We start from the raw sequence: 24,444 nt of genomic DNA on the forward strand, positions 1-24,444 counted from the left end.
TTCTGTAAAATTCTATCCAACATCGTAACAAGTGCCCAAAATCTGTGTATTTTTGGATGGAGCAAGGTTGATGGCAGAGCATGGACAGGACAGTTATGATTTGGCAACGTAAATGATAAAGGACTTAATTTACATCAATTACAATATTAGCAGCAAAATGTAACCAAGTGTAACCTAGGATATTATCCAGTCTTTGGAGGTTTGAAGGTTGAAGCTGACTTTGGAGCTACTGGTTTTATCGAGACGACTCAGGCTTGTACGCTAAGTTCAAACATACTGCCCCACCCCACCCTACCAACCCCAAGGATGCTACATTAAACAGGTCTAGACTTCTAGCCAGACATCCTCTGCAACACAAGGCTGTGTTGGCGCTGTCACCCGTAAATGAAAATCTCCTCCTGAGACCAATTCAGTGTTCCTCACACGGGCTTAATGCTACTTGATCCAAGCTCCATCCCTTTATTTGAGGCAGACAAATCCAGCTGTGCTTGAGCTCTTCAGCCCTCAGAACACGACAGCAAGTTCCCACTCATTAATGACACAAAGCCGTACGGTGAAGCCTGTTTGTTCACACTGTGGACACATTACCGGAACACACAACTGCCTGAGGGTCGCCTCTCTCCAGAACGGTGATCTGGGTGACAGTGATGCGGCGCTTTTTTCCTGGGCTCAGATGACTCTGTGTCTGCCACTTTCTCAGCCTCCTCTTTAGTTCTGTCTGCACCTGAGGGGACAACATGAGTCCACACACAGCACATTGCACACAGCATAACACATCTAGAACTGGCACTGTACTACAGGAGACACTAATAAGTTGCTAGTGTTCCCGCTGCTGGAATGCTTACCTCTCCATTGAGGAAACAGTAGAGCAGAGCCACCACGAAGCCCTGCAGTTAAAATATAAATAAATAAATAAAGCAACACTAGGTTTTTTTCAAAGACACATACAATCTTTAACAACCAAAATGTCTGAGTAATATCAAAAGAACTGATCATCATCTGAAAATGTCAGCTGTCCTATATATTATGGAAACATATGAAGTAAAAAAAAATTATATCTTTAAAATATATATTTTAAACAAGTTCTTAATTATTATTCATTCATTCATTGTCTGTAACCGTTTATCCAGTTCAGAATTGTGGTGGGTCCAAAGCATTCACTGGAATCACTGGGCGCAAGCGGGAACACATCCTGGAGGGGGAGCCAGTCCTTCGCAGGGGACTGGGACACACACATTCACTCACACACACACCTACAGACACTTTTTGAGTAGCCAATCTACCTAACAATGTGTGTTTTTGGACCGTGGGAGTAAACCGGAGCAGCCAGAAGAAACCCACATAGACACTGAGAGAACACACCAGACTCCTCACAGACAGTCACCTGGAGTGGGCCTTGAACCCACAACCCCATGATGCTGGAGCTGCATGACAGCAACATTACCTGCTGCACCGTGCCGCCTCTTAATAATTTGTTCATTATTATTATTATTATTATTAACTTATAATTGTACTCCAGAGCTGCTTCACAGCTTACTACATTAGTTTTACCTCTCTCTGCAGGTCTTCTGCAAGTTTTCTGTCTGTGTAAAATTTTGTGTCTCTGTATTGAGATGCTAACAAATAATCAGGGGTGAGAACCCCATCACAACAGCGGCCTTCATACACACACAGAGAGAGAGAGACACACACCTGAAAGGAGCCGAGACCAAGTTCAATGTAGAGTCGTGCTGTCTCTCCTGTGTTCTCTGGCAGGAAAGCAAACACAGTGTAGTGCATTCCAAACAGAGGGATCAAAAACAGGGTGGACTTGGCAAGCCTCCTGCAAAAACAAGTTTAAATTTGCACACAGTAAATAGCAGATAGATGCAAAAGTTTTACATAATGCTTTTCTACTATAATGCTCATTTTTACTAGCGCACCTTTGGGATTCGAAAATTGTTGATTCACTATATTTTTACACATTCCGGATTAAACAACTTCATTTACTGCTTGTGAAACAGTTTATTATATTTCATAAGTGTAACAGATAACAGCATTTGACCTCATATAACAAATTTACAGTTATCTTCTCTGTAAAGAGCCCTGGCCTAGAGCGTTGTTTTTTCACATTTTTATGTCTGACCAAAATGGGAAACCTGCATATATGCATAACGATATAACAGTCAACCTTTTTTTTCTTTTGTCTGGAGAAATTTCCATAATATTCACACACTGTGTTGATATATCACACCACTCTCGAGTATCAAAGTTACTACTGAAGCATCTGGTGATATTGAAAAACCAAATGAGATCTTTTTCAAATATCTTGATAAAAAACTGCAGATCAGCTAATAAAGTGTAAACACTTCAACTGTGTGTGTCTGAATAATCAGCCCAATCTGCTGCTGTGCTATGCCTGGGGTAGGGATTCTCCTAGCCTGCATGTATGTGTATCGTCTACAGAGACACACTTTCAAACAAAGCCAAGCCTTGGCCTAAATTGTTCTGTCACTGAGGACTCTTCACTGAACAGAACTTGGCTCAATTTAAGCTCAGAACACAAGCCTATGGGGAATTATAATGCTAAGTCACCAGTACTGCATAAACCCACTTGTTAATAATCCATTCTAAATGCAAATGTGTAATTGCATAAACACTGGATGAAATTAGTTTATTTAATGAGTTTTGGCTTCATATTTGAATATCTCCAAGTATCTCTAGACCTTCAGGGATATAGTTGGATCTGGGCTACATTGCTAACATTATCATTCCACATAATGTGACATGGACCCCTGCTGGGTTTAGTTTTGACAATATTGGTGGCATATTGCTAAAAATACTTTCTCAGACTCTTAACCCAGCTGGGGTTATTTAGCTCAAACGTTGGCCATCTAAACAAGTTTGATTTTTAATTAAAAATAAGGTTCCCTCAACTGTAATTACATCAGGAACTTTATCGCAGCTGCCCTCAGCTAATTGTCATTTCCATGCTAATTGCCGTTAGCTCACTTCACATCACGCTTCCCAATCCGCCTTGATTACACCAGAGGCAGCAGGCAGTATTAGCTTCTGACAGTGTAGCACACTATTTCTGGGTTCGAGGGCATCCCTGTGAATAAGTTGGGTCACTGCTCATGTTCCATTTAGTCTAAATGCTAACAATGTTCATTTATGTTACTCTGACATAATTAAGGCAGAGCTGTTAAGACACTTAACTGTGTTTCCCTGGCTCTTTTTCAGTGCCTTGCTAGGTGTCTGCTTTATTTTTATGAGCATGAAAATGAGTACGCTAATCATTCCTACAGGATACTGGTGCCTTTTTACTTTAGCATTTTTCTGTCTTACTGCTTTAAAAACCAGCTATAGATGTTAAATTATACACTCTAAATTACACACACTAATTCATACACATAAACCTACATATGTAGCCAGCATCTCTAGTGCTAGTTTTGGAACCACTTTCCTGTAGCACTTAGCATTTACTTAATAACAAAATATTTTAAGTTTAATGTAATTCATATACATTCAAACAGTTATATTAGATCACTCTCTGAGAGCTACTAATCTTTACTCCTAAATGTATCTGTAGTGTTATGTCCATTAGCTTACTAGCAGGCAGCTAGTGAAATCATATTTGTGCTCAATGTAACTGAGCACAACGAGGCAAGTGGTGTGGAGAAGCTAAAACAGTGCCAAACTACTAATTAGATGGTTAATTACCTAACAAAAGATTTTCTACATACTTTTTCTTCTAGCTATAAATAAATATATAATGAGTCAAGCTTGAGATACTATCAAGTTTTACTGCCTATGGCATGATTGTCTTGGTAATTCTGACAGAAATTAGAAAATATATTTGAGTGTTTACATTAAAAACCTATGTATTATTTGCTGTTATGTATTGTTTGTGAAAGTTCCCTCTTTCAAGCTTTTTTTGTCTCTGCCTCCTTTGAGAGGGTTAAGTATTAATTAGAGTGGGTCAGACCACATAAAACTCACTATAGTCAGAGCTGGCAGTTTCCTCATTGTATTATTCTTCATGAGCTTATTTCACTATCAAATGGTTTTAATGTGCAAGTTATTTCCTTATCTCAGAAATTATTCTAGTCACAGAATGCCAGTGAAGGAAATTCCTTCAAAAACCCTCTCTGGCAGCTCTGTTAATGTAAATATTGTAAAGACCACACATAATTATAAAATGTGACAAAATTACATTGTTCAAGCAAATTATCCAATAAATGTTGGTATCTGCCATTAATCTGTAGGCTAATGAAGACTAGCTTTAACAGGAATCTGTAGGGTGAGCTTCCTCTGGCTGCAACAAATACATTTATGATGACTATCACAGTTGTCCAGTAATATGTATGCCCTCTTTGCATTTATTTCTACATAATCAGAGCACAGTTGACACTCATATAAAAATCTATATTATTGGACTGATAGAAATTAAATAACTTTTTAATTAACTTACATATTTAAGAGTGTAAATGTATCCTATTGAACATAAACTTGGAGTACAATTTGGACAGCAACACTGCTGTCTATCAAAGGCAGCATTATTTATTTGTGTGTGTATTTTATGAGACTTCCTGGTAGATGTTACTGTATGCAACGTGCCTCGAAGTGCTTGCTTACATTATTCATTACCTCTGTTATAAAAATAGAGTGAATAATCGATGATTGACAAGACAATTATATGGTCAAAAGACTCCCTCCAGAACTAAATGAATGAAAAATTTCTCTTTCGCCGTTGTTGAAGAAAAGTCATTCAAGGACGTATTATTATATGATGCATTGAATGACGGTAGCAATGCATTTGCAGAACTGTGGAATTTTTATGGTGATTTATAACTTTTGAAGAACAACACTCTTGTGTTGTCCTCTTTCTCAGTGATGTTTTAAATCAAACTCACAACATGTAACATGCTGTTTTGTGTTCCGTTTTTGTTCCTTGTTTGTGCTCCCCTTGTCATGTGACTGTTACCCCCTGTCTTGTGTCTGCTTCCTGCTTGTTCCCTGTTTATGTGATACCCTTCCCTTGTGTTTCTAGTGTCATGTGTCTTAATTAGTACCCAGGTGTTTCTTGTTGGTGTTGTCTTTATATAGTCCTTGTCAGTGGTTCTTGTTTGTGGGTCATTGTATGTATGTTTGCTTGATGAGCCTTAGCCTTAGCCTTAGCCTTAGCCTTAGCCTTAGCCTTAGCCTTAGCCTTAGCCTTAGCCTTAGCCTTAGCCTTAGCCTTAGCCTTAGCCTTAGCCTTAGCCTTAGCCTTGTTTATAATTTAGCCTATTATTTTGTGTTTAGCTCATCAGCTTCTGTATTTAGCCCTTTTGTTTAGTTCCTTAGCTTCTGTGTTTTGCCCTTTTGTTTAGCGTCACTTTTGTCTAATTTCCTTTAAGTTATTGTAATAAAACCTCCTGCACTTACCTCCTTCCCTTACTCCTACACACCCCCAGTCTTATTACACATGCCAAGGTACTTTACTATTGGTTGCTTTTCAGTGATGAGAAAAAAGTAAAGGGTTAATAGAAAAGGTGCTGTCACCCAATGTGTTAAAAGTCAGGAGTGAGTTTGTTAGGATTTCACTCATGCATAAAGGATGCTCTAACAGCTGGAACATTAGCCATTCTCAGCCACATCTTAATTGGAATGAACAAAATCTCCTGCTGAAAAGCAGAGGAGCATTCTTCCTCTTTATCTTCTTTACAAACTCACAAAGACACTATATAGCTGTCTACATAGTGACAGAGTCGACTGAATTCAACAGAAAAAAAAAGATTATAGAGTCAGTTAGTTAGTCTGAAGATTAAAAAACTAATTTGAGTTAACAAACTAAAATAAAAACTACTGTTTTTAAATATAATAATAATAAGTATGCTTGAATTAAACTTTTGAGAATTTGGAAGCACCCAACCTCTTTCTACTCTGTCTCTGCAGCACTCCCGGTGAAATATCCTTTGAAAACCTTCCTGACTCACATGAAATGTCCTGTGTCGTTGCCTCCTACTCCTGGAGACTTTAGCTTCTGAACCAGGATCCGGATCACATTCAGGAAGATGACGATATTACCCTAAGAGAAAGACTTCATGTCATTGTGTAATATTATTAGAAAAATTATAGCAGAAAAAAATATGCAATGCGCCACAAACATGCCATTATGCAACGCATTATACATTTTTATATAATTCAAAATTCATTATGTGTATTTTACTCAGTGCTGGCTTCTAAAATCTAAATACACTGTGTCTCAGCATATACAAAATCTGCCCTTTTCACCAGATCTTCTTCAGATCCATTTCTCGGCTTAGTGCACTGAACCCTGACTGATAAATAATGCTGCATGACCTAATGCTTTTGTTATCACCAATGACTATAAAGGTTAAACTGATAAATCAGGTCCATCTTTACACACAAACAAGGATGCTGTTATTGGGCCTTTGATGATCCACCAGACGCCCATGTTATCAGTGTCATCCCAGCATCTGTAAAAAGAAAATGTCATCAGACCAGACCAAGTCATCTTTGTTTTAATAAAAGCCCAGTGTCTCTGATAACTTCAGAGAAGACAGGAGAAACATGCACATTCCTTAATAACGTATAACGTATGTTTGCCTTCCTTTTGCTTTTGTGCTCTCAGAAGTTTCCTGAAATATCAGTAGAAAATGTTCAACACAAACTATGGAGACAGAGTTTTATGACGTTAAGACCAAGGGAACATAATATATCAAATATCAAAGCTCTTGGCACGATATTAAAATGTTCAATCACATGGTTACAAATGAGTTTTTTTAGAAACTCTAGCCTTTCTCTGTCACACACAATGCTACTACGTTTAGAACGTGTTTTTACAACTCAACATCACTGGACAGCTCAACAAGCTTGAGCTAGAGCACTATAAAACAACTCTGTTATGTTAGCTAACAGATGCTCACATTGAACTGCCCTTTGCTGAGTGATGAATGGATTCCTGATCTTGAATAGACAGATACCAAATTTTGAAACGAGACCAATAAACTAAAAGCCTCTTTATGTTTTGCTTGTTAAAGTAAGAATAGCTTACCCTCTGTTGTCGTAGAAGTTTCTTGTCAAAACCCAAACAACGAGCACAATTGATGGCACCCCTAAAACACAGAAGATGGGCTTAGAGTTAGCTTAGCTGAGGTAATGAAACTGAAAAAAAAAAAAAGAATTGAGCTGAGAGACAAATGCACTCTCAAGAAAACTAAATTTATGGCTTTGATCACATTCCAGGACATTTTGAAGAGGGTGCGCTCTCTTTGAAGCTAATTAGACGCAGGCCCTGCTCTGAGCTCAGAACTCATTTGCTTGATGCACTGACCCCAGCCTATCAGGATGTACCACCAGAAGTATTTCCTTTGGGAGACGAAGGTGAGTGCCAGCAGCGTCTGCAGGTACATGCCCTCCACCAGCAGCCAGAAGTAATTAGCCAGGATGCTGAACTGGAAGAAGGCTACAGCACTCTTACACGCCATCTGGAGAGAGAAGCGTGCAGTGAAAACATGAAGACAGAGCCATCCACTTGCATTAACACAGCCGCAGTGCTACAGTCGGCCAATACACACAATAACAGAGCCCTATCAGCAGGAGAGGAAGCCTAAACAGGCTATTAATGTTCTGAGTGCATTTGTTCTCTCACAAAATTCAGTGTTTTTAACAGGTTTCTTACATTTTAACCTACTTTGCATACTCCCTAAAACATCTGTATACAGTTATTTTAATATATAATTGCTGATGTGACTGATTTTTATCTCCAAATCTAGCTAGCCATAAATTAATACTATTATTATTATTATTATTATTATTAATAGTAGTTGCCCTAGCAACGGTAGAAACATTATCATTGGTGTTGTTTTTGTGTATTATATTTCCATAAAGTTACCCTGATTGTAACCTTATTATTACTGTGTCTTTTATTATTATTATTATTATAGTTATGATTCTTGTTGCTGCTGCTGATCTTGCTGGTTTGAAATGTCAGGTATTGTTTGCACAATAATGATCCAGTTTTCAAACTCCTGACTTATTTCCTCTGAAATAAGGTGCTGTGGGAAGCGCTTTACTGTACGGCTCTCTGTGTGTCTCAGTAGCTGCCTGTCACTTAAATAACATGACCCACTTCCCTCCAGAGAGCTTTTACTGCCTCCTGCCTCTCTGCATGGATTAACAGATCAGAGAAACAGAAAAGTGCTGCAATCTCAACACAGGCGTGTTTATACCCCCCTCATCTTCTCAGCTCTCCATTAATCCTCCACAATCCCACTCAACTGATATGTCAATAATGAATAATGAATGTCACTGTGTTTGTGCTCATGCTGTAAAATTTCTCCAGACGTTTACTTCAAATAAATCTGCACATTTATACACTGCAATATGTTAAATATATCTGGACGGGGCTTTTAAATTATTCATCTTTCATCGCTCTCATTGTTGACACTATTATATAAATTATCTATTATATCAATCCCCATCTCCAATTCAATTTTCAGATCTTAGATGTTAACTTGTAGAAATAATATTATTATCACGATTTCTATAAAACTAGCTGTGATTTAAACTGGTTCTACATATTTCACATCATATGTTCATACTGTCACAGACCTGGCCGAATGCTCTAAACATATTCATGTAATAGATTTTTGTATTGGCGCTTTGAGAGGCAAGACTTTAGAGGTTCCCAAAGCTCTGCCTTGGTGACCCCACATTATACACATTGTTTTTTAATTAACAAGATTCTCACTGGCTGTGTGTGTGAGGTGTGTGAAGTAGATAAAACTACAACATGCAGAGCTTGGGATCTTCACAAGTTGAATTGGAAATCCCTGTGTTAAACACTTTACACTTCTGTTTCCTTTCACCACCTCTAACGTTTATGTTTCTCTTGAACGGAGCATTTAAAATCACTCTCCATGCCTATTTTAACCAGTGAATTACACACTAATATCTGCTTTTTAAGCTGTCTACTTCTCACTTTCTCTGTCCCTCACCGTGGACATGAAGCAGTGGTCCAGGGACTCGTCAGAGAACAGAACAGCATCTTTGATGAAGACTGCACTGGCCCGGAGGATAAAGGAGGCAAAGAGGTTGATGTGTATGTAGTTTCTCGTACAGTGGAATTTCCTGGAATGGACAGGCACTTATTTTTGGTTATTGGTTATTTGGTTATTGGTAGGCACTTATTTTGACTAATTTTCTCCCCTCATCTCATTATTGCTCATCTTAATTTACACCCTTTCTTTTAATCTCCTGGCCTCAATGAGCTAAGGTAACACTGGGATTCAAATCTGTGATTTCCTGGGGTCATGGCTGAGTGGACGAGGACACGGACGTAAACGGAAGGAATATTTATTGAGAAACAAAAGCACAGACAGAAAATAATCAAGTAGGACAAACAGAAATACAAACTAGAATATACAGAACAAACCAAACAGAAAACAACCATGAACTGTTGAGGACATACTGAAAAATACACACCCACAGACAAGAACCGACAAAGCTGCACTGAAATCGAGGGGTATATATATATACAAAGGAGAACACCTGGAGGATATAACGAGAGGGCAGGGCAACAAAGGAGACACAGGTGGTGACACTGACGAGAGGGCGGTGCCAATACAAAAACAAGGGAGGAGACAGGAACAAAACAAAACCAGAGCCATGTGCTAACAAGGACACTCAGACAGACAAAGCAAGAACAAATGAAACAGGGCAGGAAGCGTGACACCTGGTGATTCGCTCAGGAGCTCTTGGCTACCCTTCTTCCTGAATCATTGGTTTACTTGAATACCAATACTATTTCTAGAGTTTGAATGAGGCTATTCTACCCACCTCTCGTCAGTAGTCCATTAGTGCTAATTATCAGTAAGTTGACAATGGCCCAGAGACCAAGACAACCTTTGTACCTGAAGGATGTGAAGACAACGATGGCTGTTATGAGAGATATCAGCGATGTGGCGTATCCTGCTGTGTACACCTGCTTAAATGTTGAAAAGTAGGTTGTCTAAAAAAAAAGGGAATAAGATGGTTGAATTATATTTATCTCTGACTCACATTTTCTTCCCCACTCTTACGATGAAAGAGACAGAGCCGACTATTGTGTTTATCCATCAAAGACCAGAAAGATGACAAAGAAAAGATCTAATTTGACAGTCTAGACATTAAGGTCAAGGGGCACAACGATATTTTCAAACACAAGTACATTCACCTCAGATTCAGGTTCTGCGTCATCTCCAAACTCGCAGGCTTCCTCGTAAGGAGGATACAGGTCGCTCCAACCTGCAGCTGTACAGTTCCTGTAGATGTAACCTGGAATATTCAACAGATGATTTGTACTTGCTCAGTGTTTTCTGGAGCACTATCAGCCTATGGACACTGCTACGTGTAAAAAAGATTAAAAAAAAAAGTTTAATGCACTGTAAAAACACTTCAATCCATAGAGTGTTGATATGGCAGAGACAATATATGACGAAGGTAAGCCAAGATAATCATCCTTAAGTACCAGGCTTGATATCTACTTATGTCACTCTGCCAAGTTCTGAGGGAATTAGGTTTGCCCTCCCGAGATTTTAAGCTGTTAAGGATTCAGAAGTGCACTGTGTAAAGATTTAAATCACTCACTAAATGAAACCTTCCACAAACACCTTGTGCAGAAAGGCATGGTCCGCTTCCAGAATTCCACTAAACTTCAGTACTTAAGAAGTACTTAAAAACTTGCATGGAAGAGCACAGGATCTTAATTAAAGTAATGGACAGCCATTATCATCTTTTGTCTTTTTTACATCGGTAATAAACTTGTGCCAATTGGCTGCTGTAGACCAACACCACTCAATCTTCTTTCGGATTAATATCCTTCTGAATTAGGTATGAATCGGAGTGAGATAACACTTTTTGGTTTGGAATTGTTTTATTGTATATTCTACAAAATCTCCACAGAAAAACATGAAATGAAATGGGATGCTCTGCAGCAGCTGCACATAAACAAAGAGGAACAAGAAGCTCCTCAAAATTAGGCTGGGTCTCATTGCTCTGGAGCAGAGGCGATTGCTCTAAGACTGCAAGGGAAGCTCAGCTTCCCCTAAAATGTCTAAAAATAAGTGATCAAATATATACTGTTGTGTCTACATGTCATTGAATAAATATGCACTAAAACGCACTCAACTTTTGTTCAGAATCAGCTTCTTATCACTGGTAAAGACGCGGCTTTCCTTTCAATCATTCCTGCAGCTTCACAGTGCTTTAAACAGTGAGGACGCTGAGCGTCCACAGAGTTCAATATCGAAGTGCAGCGAAACGAGACGAGTCATTGGATAAATGCTGGGCTTTTTCCCGCCCATCGGACGCTCAGCTTCTGCATGACGATTGGATGAATTGTCTGAGGCTGAATCCCTTTTTGATTGACAGCGAAATGAGCGAATCAGCGAACGGAGACTTTCTGAATCCTCTTAGCGGCATTTTCTTTGTTAAAAACAATTAGTGACAAATCGAACTTCTATATCTGGTGGGTTTTTTTGTAGCTGCTTGTGTTTGGAGACTGTCTTCTATCACTCTTTCTGACTTTCTGACTTATCGCAGTTTCTGTCCAGTGGGTGCTGCTGAGCCCATCCACCGTCACAAAGCACTTACAGGCGGACACACTTCACATGGGCCAAGGCCGTTTAAGCAGCCTAGCTCTGCTGGCCATTGAGAGGACACTAGTCAAGTCCCTGGAAAAGACGCCTTGTTGGTACGACAGGGTCACAGATCATTTTCTTGAAAAGGAACGGAGGGTAGAATTTACGTAGAAAATAAACCGACACATTTTATGATGTAAGCTGAAATTGAGATTCCCCTCCTTGAAAGACCAGCATCCGCCACTGCTCTGGAGCTATAATAACCAATACATTTGGGTTAAACTGGAGTGGTGTTTGTGATTCAAATTAACAATTCAACATCAGTACTGAATGTCAGTATCTGATCTCATTAATACTCTTGTGGATGAATGCACTCAAATCCTTACAGAAATGTTCCAACCTGGAGTGTAAAGCTGTTACTGCAGAAAATGGGGACAAACTATCTATTAATACCCTTGATTTCAGGAAAACACCTGGATGAGCAGGTGCAGCAAATTATACACCATGCGTTGGTATTTTAGTCTCATTAAAATGTAGTTCTGTATATGAGATGCATTGGTGGTTCAATGGTGTAATTCTCCCCTGCCAGGTGGGATGCATGGATGTGACTCCCGTCAGTGCTCAGTGCTGCTTTTCTGCAATTTCCCTCGAGACCTATAAAGTTCTACCTCTGAAAAACTATTTAAGCTAAATAATGTTAGCCATGTCATCAGCACACAGCAAAATATTCATCAGTAAAATCACACTAAATTACAGGCTTCCATAAAATGTTGTGAAAACCTGGAAACACATCACAGAGTGAGGCACAGAAAGTAGGGCAAATCTGTGTGGACGTTCTGAGAGAGCTCTCTTCTCTCTGGTCAGTCCCAGAACTACCCGATGTCTGTAATTAAGACTTTAGGTGGGTTTAACACAGTGCAGGCCTTTGGTCAATATCCCTGCTCTACACAGTGAGCTGTTCATTTTAAGCTCCAATCACTCACAGTGGATTTAAGAACATTGACACAAGCAGCCAGATTAGAGGGAATGTGTAATCCTCGAGCCTCTTGTGGTTTTAGACAAAAAAGTAATCAAAGAATCACGATTGGGAGCCCGCAGTGATGTCATCAGCCGCCAAAACAGGGCTAAATGAAATGTGTGATTATGATTATTTTTTAATATATATATAATGCCATCTTAGAGATATCTCTTCATGGAAATATCCTTGAGTTCAATGGAGAGAAAAACATGTAATTCCCAGACTGATTTTTGTTTATCCATATTTTTGTCATACTGTACATTTTATCTCTGGCACTTTCCCTCAGAAGACTAATGATGTAATGTCTGCATAACTGCTGAAGATTGCCATTGACTGTAATCTTTACGCATTACATGTCTGGTGTACATAAATGGATAAGGCCAAAATTAAAAAAAAAATGTAGTCATTGTTTCATCAGTTGTAAACATGTCTCCCACAATATTCTATTTTCTAGTTTAAAGATGAGGTCCATCTTGTCATGACGTGTTTTTAAAGTGGGAGGAACATAGGAAAAACTACTCTCACTTTGGTGTGGGGTCATGAAGGTTGATCTCAGTGGTTCCCAAACAGATATTGGCATAATGCATGCTGCGTATTGTAGTGAAAAATCAATGATGGCAGGGAACAGTGCAAGTACAAATTCCTGATTCCTATGACACCAATGAAGGACAACCACGTATATAGTAATATGAACAACAACAAGACAAGAAAACATCAACAACAAGAACAAAATACATATTTAATCTAAGTCTGACACCGTCCCTTTAAAATCGCAGATTAATAATATGTCTTTATTCGAGTTCTTCCAACAAGATCTAACATTAAATGAACAAAACTAGAAATAATAATTTGGCAACATAACAATTAGCTGGAATGTGTGAGTGTGTGTCACCCCGCTAAGGACTGGCGGCACCTCCAGGGTGTGTCCCTGCCTTACGACCAGTGATTCCAGGTAAGCTCCGGACCAACCATGAAACCTGACCTGGATAAGCGGTTACAGACAATAAATGAATGAATGAATGAATGAAGTTAGCTACATTTTCAAATCATGAAAATAGTTGTTAGGAAATGTAACATTGGGTCAAAATATTAACAGAATTAAATGCTAATTGATACATGAATGTGTATAAATGACATTCAGACTGAGCTTCTAACACTACTGCACATTCATTAGCATATGCTACATCTTGCAACACCAACAAGAGCGTACCTTGGTTGGAGCTAAGAACCACTCAATCAAATATAATAATAATTAACTTACTAATTATTCCAAACACTCTCAGTGTTTAATAATGATGAAGGCTTGATCCACTGTCTCTTGACACTGCTCTGTCTCTTAGTGGTGTTAATAATACATCAACCACAAAAGTGTATATGATTAGCATGATAATCATGGCCCTCTGCACTAATAAACAGCACACGGGAATGTTAACAATAGAAGGCTATTGTCTTATACTGAGGATTTTCCATCACCTAGACAGTTTTAGATGATTTTTAATATTACAATTGAATTTGAATTACCTTTGGCATGAGTCTGAGTGGGACATATGATTCAGAACTAATCATCCAACATCAGCAGTTGGCCTTTATAAATCATAATCCAGTCTCACTATATCCACCTGTAAATCTCACTCTTGACTCACTCAATATAATGAAAATATCATTTCCATTACATTATCAAATCTGGCATCCCTCCAAAGTGTATTATTTCTATTTTGGTATTTACAAATTCTGCAACAATCCTGGAAAAAAACATTTTTAATCTTCTGTCACTGTCATGACATGAAAACTTTTTTCAAAGGATGATCATAACTTGACTCTCTTCGAGGGAACATGGCTTCTGTAAGAATGTAATTTTCAGCACTCTTTCCATCACTGCCAGGAAAAGGAGGCCAGACAAGTCTGCGCAACATTTTTAGCACTAGCTCCAGCATAGCTCCTCTGGGTTTCTGTGCAATAAACACTCACAGCACTCTCTAAGCCACTGACCTGTAAAATGCTGTGACTTTTACACCGGACACTAGACCCACTAGGACACCTGGCATAGCACGACCCTGATGCATGCTGCCCATTTCCCTCCAGCTGAAAGATTCCAGGCACTTTAACCTCAAGACTTTTGATTTAGGTCACAGAAAGTCGTCTGCAGGAGCCTTTTTAGAGTCGCTAACTCTTAGAGTGTCAGCAAGACAATGAGGCTAAGTGTATCTGTACCACTCGTGAATGTCTGTGACATGTGCAGTTGACAGTTTTCAAGCATGAAAAAGAAGGGTATTATGTTTCGGAATGAAATTTTACCCAGGATTGTGACCCACTTTACCATGCCTCCGAAGTGCCAGGTGTGCCTTCTTGCACATGTGCCAAAGTAAAGTAGGTTTGAGTGTCTGATTCAAATGAAAGTGACAAACGAACACGTTCCAAAAGGCTTCCTAATTACACTTTATTTCTTTTGTGAGGCAATTTAATCTGCAGAAAGCAATGATGCATTTTTTGTTATCACACCATTTCCTCATTCAACACAGAACAAAGCAGCTCCACTGACTGTTCATTTTGGATCACTGAATGTGATGTAACTGACCTTGCTTGCTGGAGAAGTGTTGGAAGACTTCAGAGCAGGACACATTGACCACCTGATCGACGTCTGCTCTAAGCCAGCATCGTATCTCATCCCACTCTGTCCTGCAGCCTGAAACACACCAGAGTGAAGAGAGGGGTCCGTCAAAACAAAAGAACAACTACTCAACAACAGCCATTTTTTAATCTAGCTTGCCCATGGCCGATTAAGTTATTTATCAGATTTACTGCTGATGTCAAATCAAGTCTCAGCTCCTCAACATACATCGGTATACCATCGTCTGTTAATCCCCATCCACTGATCCTCTTTGTTCTTCATTCTGCTGATTCGTTTATTCAATTATTTGCTATGCATCATCATAGTTACACACTTTCATGGGTGTGCAGATCTCTGGAGGAGTTGAGAAAACTCCAGAAGAACTGACTCTACTTTGATGAAAAGAGAGATAAGACTGAGGTACAGGGAGGACACGAGGAAGTGGTGGTGTAAAACATCATCAAAGGAAATGGAAGTTTAAAGGAAGCTAGATGTGATGGAAGAGGAGCTTTAGGCAGGGTTCTACTGCTAAATGTGAAATATTAAAATGGGGAGGAGGACAATGCCTGTAACACCCCTTCCATCATATCTAACTCATCATAATGGCATGGTAGCAAAACAGAAGATCAAAAAATATACCTTAATAGCACGATTGTGAGTGTAACCTTCACACCAATTTGGTTATTCACACCAAAATTCTGTTTTTAACTACTCTTTATTTAGCGTTTACATTTCCTAATGAATGAACCAATAGAGTGGTCCATTAAATGATATTAGTGTTAGTTTTTTTGCTTCTTCTTGTTTGATTAAAGTGACAATATAACCAATGACTGTTCCTTGCTAATCCCAAAAAATTTTTATTATGTGCTGGAAATAACTTTTCTTCTTGTATCAGTTCAGCCGGAAGACTTTCTGCAGCTATCCAAACTGTGTGAAGCTGCCTATGAAAAACATTCCTTGCCAAGCTTCATTCGCCTCTTCCACACGCTTTGTCCACTCTGGTGTAAAATATTCCAAATACTGGCCTCAAGGCCCTAGAGACTTTGACATGAACCAAAATAAACTTCACACAGACTGATCGTGGCTTCAGCGAATGTCAGATAGTTAGTGATGTCACTGAATATTCATCAGATGGTCACATACTTATAGGCTTCTGACTAAAACTCAGTGAGGTACTGTTCAGTGGTTGACTATATACCGTGTAATATATTCTATATTTAGAAAACAATGTTCATATAATAATAATATATTAATAATTATTTCAAAGCTTTTTTAAAATAGGAACTTTGTATTGTCTTAACCTAGAATATTTATTAATGTGGTTGTTTTATTTTGCAACACTTTGGTTGACCCTTGCTGTCTTTTAAATGTGCTATAAAATAAAGTTGTCTTATCTAATATGATAGAGCAGGGAACTGGTTAGTACAGGAGTGTCCAAACTGGTTCATATAAAAAAAATATTAAGGGCCAGTCTCTCTTTCCAAGTATATTAATAAATAAATTATTTATAAGTGTATTCAAAATATGAAAAACACATTTACAAAACAGTTTATATTTATTAGCTATTGAATTTCATTTTGGGTGGCACGGTGGCACAGTAGGTAGTGTCACAGTCACACAGCTCCAGGGGCCTGGAGGTATAATTCCCGCTCCGGGTGACTGTCTGTGAGGAGTTGGTGTGTTCTCTCTGTGTCTGTGTGAGTTTCCTCCGGGGGCTCTGGTTTCCTCCCACAGTCCAAAAACACACGTTGGTAGGTGGATTGGCGACTCAAAAAAAAAAGTGAGCGAATGTGTGAGTGTGTGTGTTACCCTGTGAAGGACTGGCGCCCCCTCCAGGGTGTATTCCCGCCTTGCGCCCAATGATTCCAGAAAGGCTCTGGACCCACCGCGACCCTGAACTGGATAAGCGCTTACAGATAATGAATGAATGAATGAATGAATTTAAGAGCATTTACTGCTGCAGGATATCAAAAGAGTGTAGAATCCGACATTTGGCTGCAGATATTACCCTCTCTCTTGAAATCGCCGGTTCTTACTCTCTACTTTGGGTTTTTTTTTGTTGTTCTGTGAATTTCTTTGCTGGCCCAGAGAAATGAACAGCGTTTAAGCTTAGATCAGTTCATTAACAGTGGTGCAACATCCTATACATTAGCGCACTGCCACCGTCAGGTGAAAGAAAAAACCTGCCAATTGCTAGCGGGCCACTAATGATGTATTCTTTAAAGTGAAACAGCTGGCCAATTAAAATCTTACTTAAGCTGGACTTTGTACATCCCTGGGTTAGTAGATTATTTGCATATACAAAAACATATAAAAAGAGATATATAGAATTTATACAGAGAGATGGCACATGATGTGTCAGTCTATGAAAAACTTTGGTGAAGCATTTACTTGTGGTTAAGGCATTAGACAGGGTGACCAGACATCCTCTTTTACCCAGACGTGCTCTTTTTTAGACAAAAAAATGTCTGGGCGGAATTTCACAAAGGTCTGGGATTTTGTTTTTCTAGAGCTTACATAGAACTTCGAGAAGCGTTTCGTTCACAAACTAGTCCCGCCCTCCCCTACTCCGATTGGTTCGCTTTAGTGAGAAGAGGGCGTGGTGAAGTAGCCTAAAATTTTCTGATTGGACGGTCTGACTGTAGAGCTACCGTTATTGGTCGATAACCTCCTCTGTAAACATTTAATTGGTCAGTCTGCACGTCAGTAGTCCTAGTTTACGTCAGGCAAAGCTCATGTACCTACCCTCATCTCGAGCAGCTGTGCCGAAACGTAAATGTAAGATCACGGATGAATTAAAAAAGAAATTCAAAGAAAGAAATGTTTTGTGTAGCAAATAAAGGTTTAAAGGACCTAAAAGCACACATAGGTTCAGCTAAGGATACAATGGCAGCGAGGGGCGAGCTCATCACCCCCCGAGACGTGTCCTCTTTTTCACCATCTCAGATCTGGTCACCCTACTTAAGATCCAAGGGGCACATGCCCATGTGGGTTCAAATCCTGCGCCTGTCAAGGGCTTGAGATTTGTGTGGGGAGTTTGCACAGAGAGCCATATTTATTCATATAGTACATTTTATACAATACAAAGACAATTTGAAAAATTATTTTACAAGGTAAAACAAATAAAAATTTGTAAAATGTAATACAAAATGCTGAAGTGAAATTCAAATAGAGCACAAAGTAAATTAAAGAGAATGTAAAAAAAATGCTTAATTAAGACAAAATATCAGAATAAACATGAGAAGATTTAAAATGTATTTGAAGTAGAAGTAAAGGGACTAAAGAATTAACAGCATACGCAGGGTGCATGAAAGGCTGAGGAGAACAAATATGCTTCCAGTCTGCTTTTATAAATGTTTACATTCTATGCACATCTTACCTTATCTTCTGGGATTTTAACCCAGCTGGTTGCCATGTAGATGCTTAAAGCTGCCACACCTAGTTTTGGTTCTGTGTGCTGTTAACAGGCCAGATTTTACTGGTCTGAGATGTCTATTAGGGCTGCATTTTTCTATCATGTTGGAGATTTAATTTGACTCTTTATTATTCCATTTTGAAATGCGCTCTGTAGCTGATCAGGAACCAGAGAAAGATGTGAATATTGGAGTGATGTGTTCAGACATTTTTCAGTATGTCTTGGTTAATATATTCTGGAGGTTGTATTCGAATGGACTTTTTGTGGGGGCTGGTAAAGAGACAGATGCAGTGGTCTAACCTGCTGGAAATAATCTATTGCTGTAATATTTTGCAATCATTTTGCAATGTTTATAAGGCAGATTAAGTTATTAAAGCTAAGATATTTGGGCTGAGGGCTAATCAATTAAGACTCTGGGTCTTTCACTTGTGTTGCAGACATCAGAGCATTTGAGCTGAGATAAACCCTGACCTTACGTTCTTCCACAGGGGAGCGGAATACAATCACTTTTGTGCTGTCCTTGTTCAACCGAAGAAAATTATAATGCATCCATTTATCAGTTTGCTTAATGAATTTGCACAAAGAGAAAAAGGGAGCTTTGTACATATGGGTGTCATCTGCATATCTATATATAAGTGATTTGTTTCCTAGCAGGATTTGGATGAGCAGGAGCATGAAATGCAGTTAAAATAGTGACTGATTTGTGAAGTACAGATATTATATATCTCAATTTGAGCATTAAAAATGCAGCAAGTAATCAACAATACAACCCAAGTACTGTAATATTTACTGACTTTTATACAGAGAGTATAAGAGGGTAATACACCAACTTGCAAATGCAATGTCAAAACACAGGTCACAGTATAGTGTTAAAGTAATATTAGTAGTTTTATAATCATAAAACTTGATGGTCCCCTAAAACCCTGGAAAACTGACCACCACATTTACCTTCAGTCCAAATTGTTGTAAGAATCTGACCCTTTTATAAAGAGCATAGAATTTCTTTGAAGAAACTGATGACATGAATGAATGAAAGTACCTTCATAATAAAGAAGACATGATGGAAAAATGTTGAGGGCTTTGGAGTGTACTTGATGCTTTTAGAGGCTGTGAGGCAGTCTGCAGATCACAGGCACATCTCTGTCTCTGCTGAAGGGAACTCATGTCATTTGGGAAGCCTACAGTTAAAACAGGGTCAAGTCTGCCTAAGGGAGACAATTTTCGGGCAATTTATGTAGCTGGACCAATTGGCATGCTATAAAAAGCCACAGGGTGGGCTGAAATACCAGGCACAAAAATACACCAGGCAAAAGGCACCTTAGCAAAGTCCTTTACATTAATGTTGCTGCAAGCCTTGCGCCCAGTGATTCTGGGTAGGCTCCAGACCCACTGTGACCCTGAACTGGAAAAGCGGTTACAGACAATGAATGAATAATTGAGTATATATCATATTAATATAACATTGATTTTGTTGCAATAGTCTGTTTTTGAAATTAATACAAGTATTTTTCAGTGTTATTTCATATCGCCAAGAATAACATAATCGCCAAAATACCCTGAAATATCGTTATATTAGTTTAGGGTCATATCACCCACCCCTAATTATGATACACTTGCTTTTTATCAAAAGGCCCATTATGAACATTTCAGCATTTAAGCAAAGCCCTGCATCACATCTTTAAATCTTGATGGTGGAGTGGGTAAGTTGATGGACCACTAGACATGAGTTTGCATTAATTCAAATCAAACAAAACTTCTGGAAAAAGATGTCCCCCCATCTACATTCACATATAATTAGCATCTGCCATCTCGGCCAATTAGCCCAGACTTTTGCTCCTGACATCCACACCCACCGACTCCCTTCTATTCATAGCGCCTTAATTCATAGAGCGGGTCTACTGGGAGAGATGAAATCAGCACAAGTTGTAACTCATTTCAGATTAACAATGCCTCTGTAAATCACTTTGGAGATTATGCTTGACAGTTAAGACCCTTTCACTGGGCGAATTTCCCACCGGTTTCTCTCAAGCCGTCTGTCCTTTTACCTCCGAAAAGCTTTCTGTGCTTTGTTCCTTTGTGTAAGACGAGCATCAAACAGAGTGGCTTCACAGACATTTACGCCGCCAAGTAATGCAAATTCGACCGCAATCTCTTTCCTGTCTGGAACCATGAAATAAAAGAAAGATTGGGGAAATTGACTGTGCTGTGCCTAACATCACCTTGCTGTAGTCAGAAGCAGATTTGAAACTCCTTTATTCTGTCTGCTGTCACTGTTTGATGCCAATATACATACATCTTTACACCTGGATGCTTAACAGAATACTGTAGCGCTTTTCAAGCATTCCCTTTCTGTCTCAGATCTCTAATCACATGGATGCTCAAAGTCAATGGGCTGTTGAGATGAATATTCTAGCACTTAAAAAAAATGACCTAAAAGCTTATAGTTTCTGCTAGCAATACACAGCCTGTAGAAGAAGCATCCTGCCATGGTCAGTTACAGTAACATGGTTAAGACCCTGTCCTAGAGGCTTAGTGTAAATATGTAGAGAGAACCTGGGTAAAGCCCTTGTCTAATGACATATCAAATATCTCAGCAAATACAAGCTTAAATTCCAAACATTTGTGGCTACTAATTTTCCTCATGAAATTACTGTTGAGCTCTAAAACACAGCACAGTGTCCACACCTCATATTGTGCCCCTTCTTCTGGGAAGGCCAGTGAGTGGTCATAATCCACAAAGATGTTTATCAAACAGCTCATGGAATGAGGAAATGAATAAAAATAATTAAATATGTCTCCTTTAAATATTCAGGTCCTAAAAAAAGCAAATAATCTTGTGCTTTCTCTACAACAAACAGTTTTTAATGAGTATTTCACCATAATTAATGTGTAACTTAATCCAAAGTCATTATTCATATTCAATAATATTAAAATGACTCTTAAGGGCTATCAAGGCTTCTGTGGTTGATGCATGGACGAAAATCAATGTTATGACAGATCAAGCCCAGTGCTGTTCTACACACCCAGCAGATCCAAGCAGACAAGAACATGGCACATTAACAGAGTTCTCCATAGGGGTTTGACAAAGAACATTTTAATGTTTAATATAGAAAAACGAAGCACTAGGCAAAAGCAGTGCTAGTAACTCAAGGTTAAACAAGGCTCCATCTGAGAAGGTGGTGCACTTACCCGGTGGTTCTGTCTGGTTCCTGCTCTCCCTCAGTCTGGTCTGATTGCAGAGCTCCTGGGCCCGCATGTGCTGGGAGATAATAGCACAGTCAGGGTGGATGGCCTGCACCTAAAGGCACAATCAAAAGATCAAATCAAGACATGTACAGAGCTACTGAAATCTGCGAACTGGTCCAGTCCTGGCAACCTTGACTAGACCTCTAACGTTCCTCATGGGTCTCGTGCATAGACCTCACCTCTATGTTCAGTGCAATTTCTTTGCTCTTAAGAATAAAGCTTTTTAAAGGATCTACTGGTTTATTGTTGCTCTCCTTTGCTTATTGTCTTCCATGATTAAGTGTGTTCCAAAGCAGGATAAGTCCACCTTTTGAGTCTTGGTTCTTATCAGTAACTCTTCCTTGTGGATTTGCAAGTGTCCTTTTGAGGCTTGGTTCTTCTCAATGATTCTTCTTCATGCTCCTAAGGACTTTAATGCTTGTTAAAATAAAAAGACTACTGTTCCAAATAATTTGGAAGCATTTGTATTGGTCTATTTTACACACCACGCAAAGTAGGTGGTAGCTGACATTTTTTAATTTTATATATATAAAAAGCCTAGAAACAATGTTCTGACAGAAATTATTTGCTTTCTTCAAGTCTCGGTTCCTCTCAGTGATTCTTCCTCAGGATCTTGTGGAGCTTGTTCTGACACTGTGTCCCATGGCTTAGGGGCTGGACTCACTCAAAGCTGCTTGGTTGAAAATACATTTCAAATGAATGGAATTGAAATTCTAAGACTCATTCGAAAATTGACTGGAATCTATGGATGATTTATTAGTGCGCTGTGGTGTAAAAAATGGCCCATAAAAAAGAAAAGGGGGCAAGTTTCAAGGGTATTGCTCTCTTGATGCTGATTAAACATACAGTCAGATTCGTCCACGTCATAAAAATAGATGGGGCAGAGAAATACAAATATCATCAAACAGCAATTTGCAGATAAAATCCAAATAATGCATCCTAAAATCATAATTAGCTGAGGAAAAGGGACGATGGTCTGTTTAAAGAATGTGCAATATATGACACCAAGGTTGAAACATGAAATATTTAAACATATTAAAACTTCATTGGCTTAAACGCTAAAGGAAAGGCATTGGTCACGTCTGGAACTTCACCAGCTCTGAATACAGATTCTGTCCAACAATGACATGTAGAATAACTGGGGTTTGATTATAGATTTGTACATTTAAAAGCTTTTACAACAGAACTGGATGCTGTGAAGCAACTGCATATCTGCCTAAGCTTACCAAAACCAACTTCCGACTAGAGGTCAATAAAGTCCATGAGCACTGAGCTGTGGAGCAGTGCAGCTGCATTCTCTGGTGTGGTGGCGCTCCAGCCAATACATCTGGAATAAAGTGGAGAGGTGTTTGTGGTCCAGAACTCGTTATTCAGCATTAGCACCTGGGGTAACCAAGGTTCGTGAAGCTGGAAAGCACGTAATACTCCCAGGAATGGTCCAACATCTAGTGTAAAGCTGTTCCATCACAGAAGCAGAACTGCAGCAGAAGGGTCAAATTTCCTTTGAATATCTTTAATATCAGAAGAAATGTCATAATACTCATAAGGGTGGTAATATTCATATTGTTTCAGAATGGCGAGTTAGGAATAGGCTCTGCGTGGGTTGGTAAATGGACTAGTAAGACTCAAGTGGGCTGCCTATGTACAGAAAATGTGGGTGGCCCAGAAACTTTCTGGGTTTTCTTAATTTAAAGAGGTTTTGTGTTTTTATTCTATGGACAAAATAACCCTATGTTTAACCCATCCTGACCCATCACTGAACATGGAACGCATCCATATGTGGGGCAAAAAATTAACCCATGAACAACACTTGTTGGTACCAGCTGGGCTGTCCATATGGACCCACAAACCTCAGTTGCTTTGAACAGTAGATGAGATGAGAGAGATGAGAGTTTCAGATACAGCACATTTAACGCAGTCTGCATAGAGTAAATGCCCACAAATCCTGATCAAAATTCACAGCTATTTGATTAAACCTCGTTAAGAGTCTGTGTAGTAGCTTGAGTAAGAGATTTCCAAAACTATAAACAGAGAAGACGTTATGAAGTTATAAAGGGAACTTACAGCTCTCCAAAACATTGTAAATATCCACAGATAAAAGGCGTCCATGTTCAAACGTCACATAAACACGCAGTAAAATCCAGTTTTGTAATAAAAACGTAAAGAAAAAGTAAATGTTCTCAAACTGCGCGGTTGTTTTCTCCTGGAGAATAAATCCAGTCTCGTGGAGCACTAGCACGGACGTCTTTGGGCGCGCGCACCCGCGGAACATCTGCACGAGCGGACCGCGTGTTGAACTATGAAGAGGATCACCTCTGTGCCACAGTAATGGTGATGATGGTGATGATGATGATGATGCAGCTTGCACGGGAGCCACTCAGATTGCCTGTTCCACTTTAAATGGTGCAGCAGTTGCTCTCTGGCGCCTGGATCACAATTTAACGTGGACCGGTTTAACGAGTTCCCATAAGAAGCACACAATTTTATGTAAAAGTTTGGGCACTCCTGGGGTGTCAGATAATCCACAAAGTTGATGGTTTGATCAATA

At 39.1% G+C, this 24,444-nt stretch overlaps 1 protein-coding gene across 1 annotated transcript; it reads right to left on the bottom strand.

Annotated features, from left to right (window-relative positions):
- LOC136675954 (vasoactive intestinal polypeptide receptor 1-like) lies at positions 1 to 24,121 on the bottom strand. The gene is made up of 13 exons (XM_066652779.1): positions 23,961 to 24,121; positions 21,840 to 21,948; positions 15,203 to 15,310; positions 10,205 to 10,305; positions 9,903 to 10,000; positions 8,988 to 9,120; positions 7,322 to 7,475; positions 7,043 to 7,103; positions 6,395 to 6,464; positions 5,961 to 6,052; positions 1,693 to 1,822; positions 846 to 887; positions 1 to 724 (listed from the first exon to the last, which is right to left on the bottom strand). Exons 1-13 carry the CDS (start codon positions 24,003 to 24,005, stop codon positions 569 to 571), a joined length of 1,299 nt encoding a protein of 432 aa, XP_066508876.1. The 5' UTR covers positions 24,006 to 24,121; the 3' UTR covers positions 1 to 568.
- Between the last annotated feature and the right edge of the window lie 323 nt (positions 24,122 to 24,444).

Source organism: Hoplias malabaricus, chromosome X1 (assembly GCF_029633855.1).
Source record: "Hoplias malabaricus isolate fHopMal1 chromosome X1, fHopMal1.hap1, whole genome shotgun sequence".
Lineage (NCBI taxonomy): Eukaryota > Metazoa > Chordata > Actinopteri > Characiformes > Erythrinidae > Hoplias > Hoplias malabaricus.

Bases quoted from the DNA above. Each gene is read 5' to 3' on its own strand.
- LOC136675954 (XM_066652779.1), bottom strand. From the start codon at position 24,005: ATGGACGCCTTTTATCTGTGGATATTTACAATGTTTTGGAGAGCT. The intron at 10,306-15,202 runs GTCAGTTACATC...TGAATATTCCAG, and splicing joins ACACTTCTCCAGCAAGCAAG to GTTACATCTACAGGAACTGT. The intron at 725-845 runs GTAAGCATTCCA...TTGTCCCCTCAG, and splicing joins ACTGTTTCCTCAATGGAGAG to GTGCAGACAGAACTAAAGAG.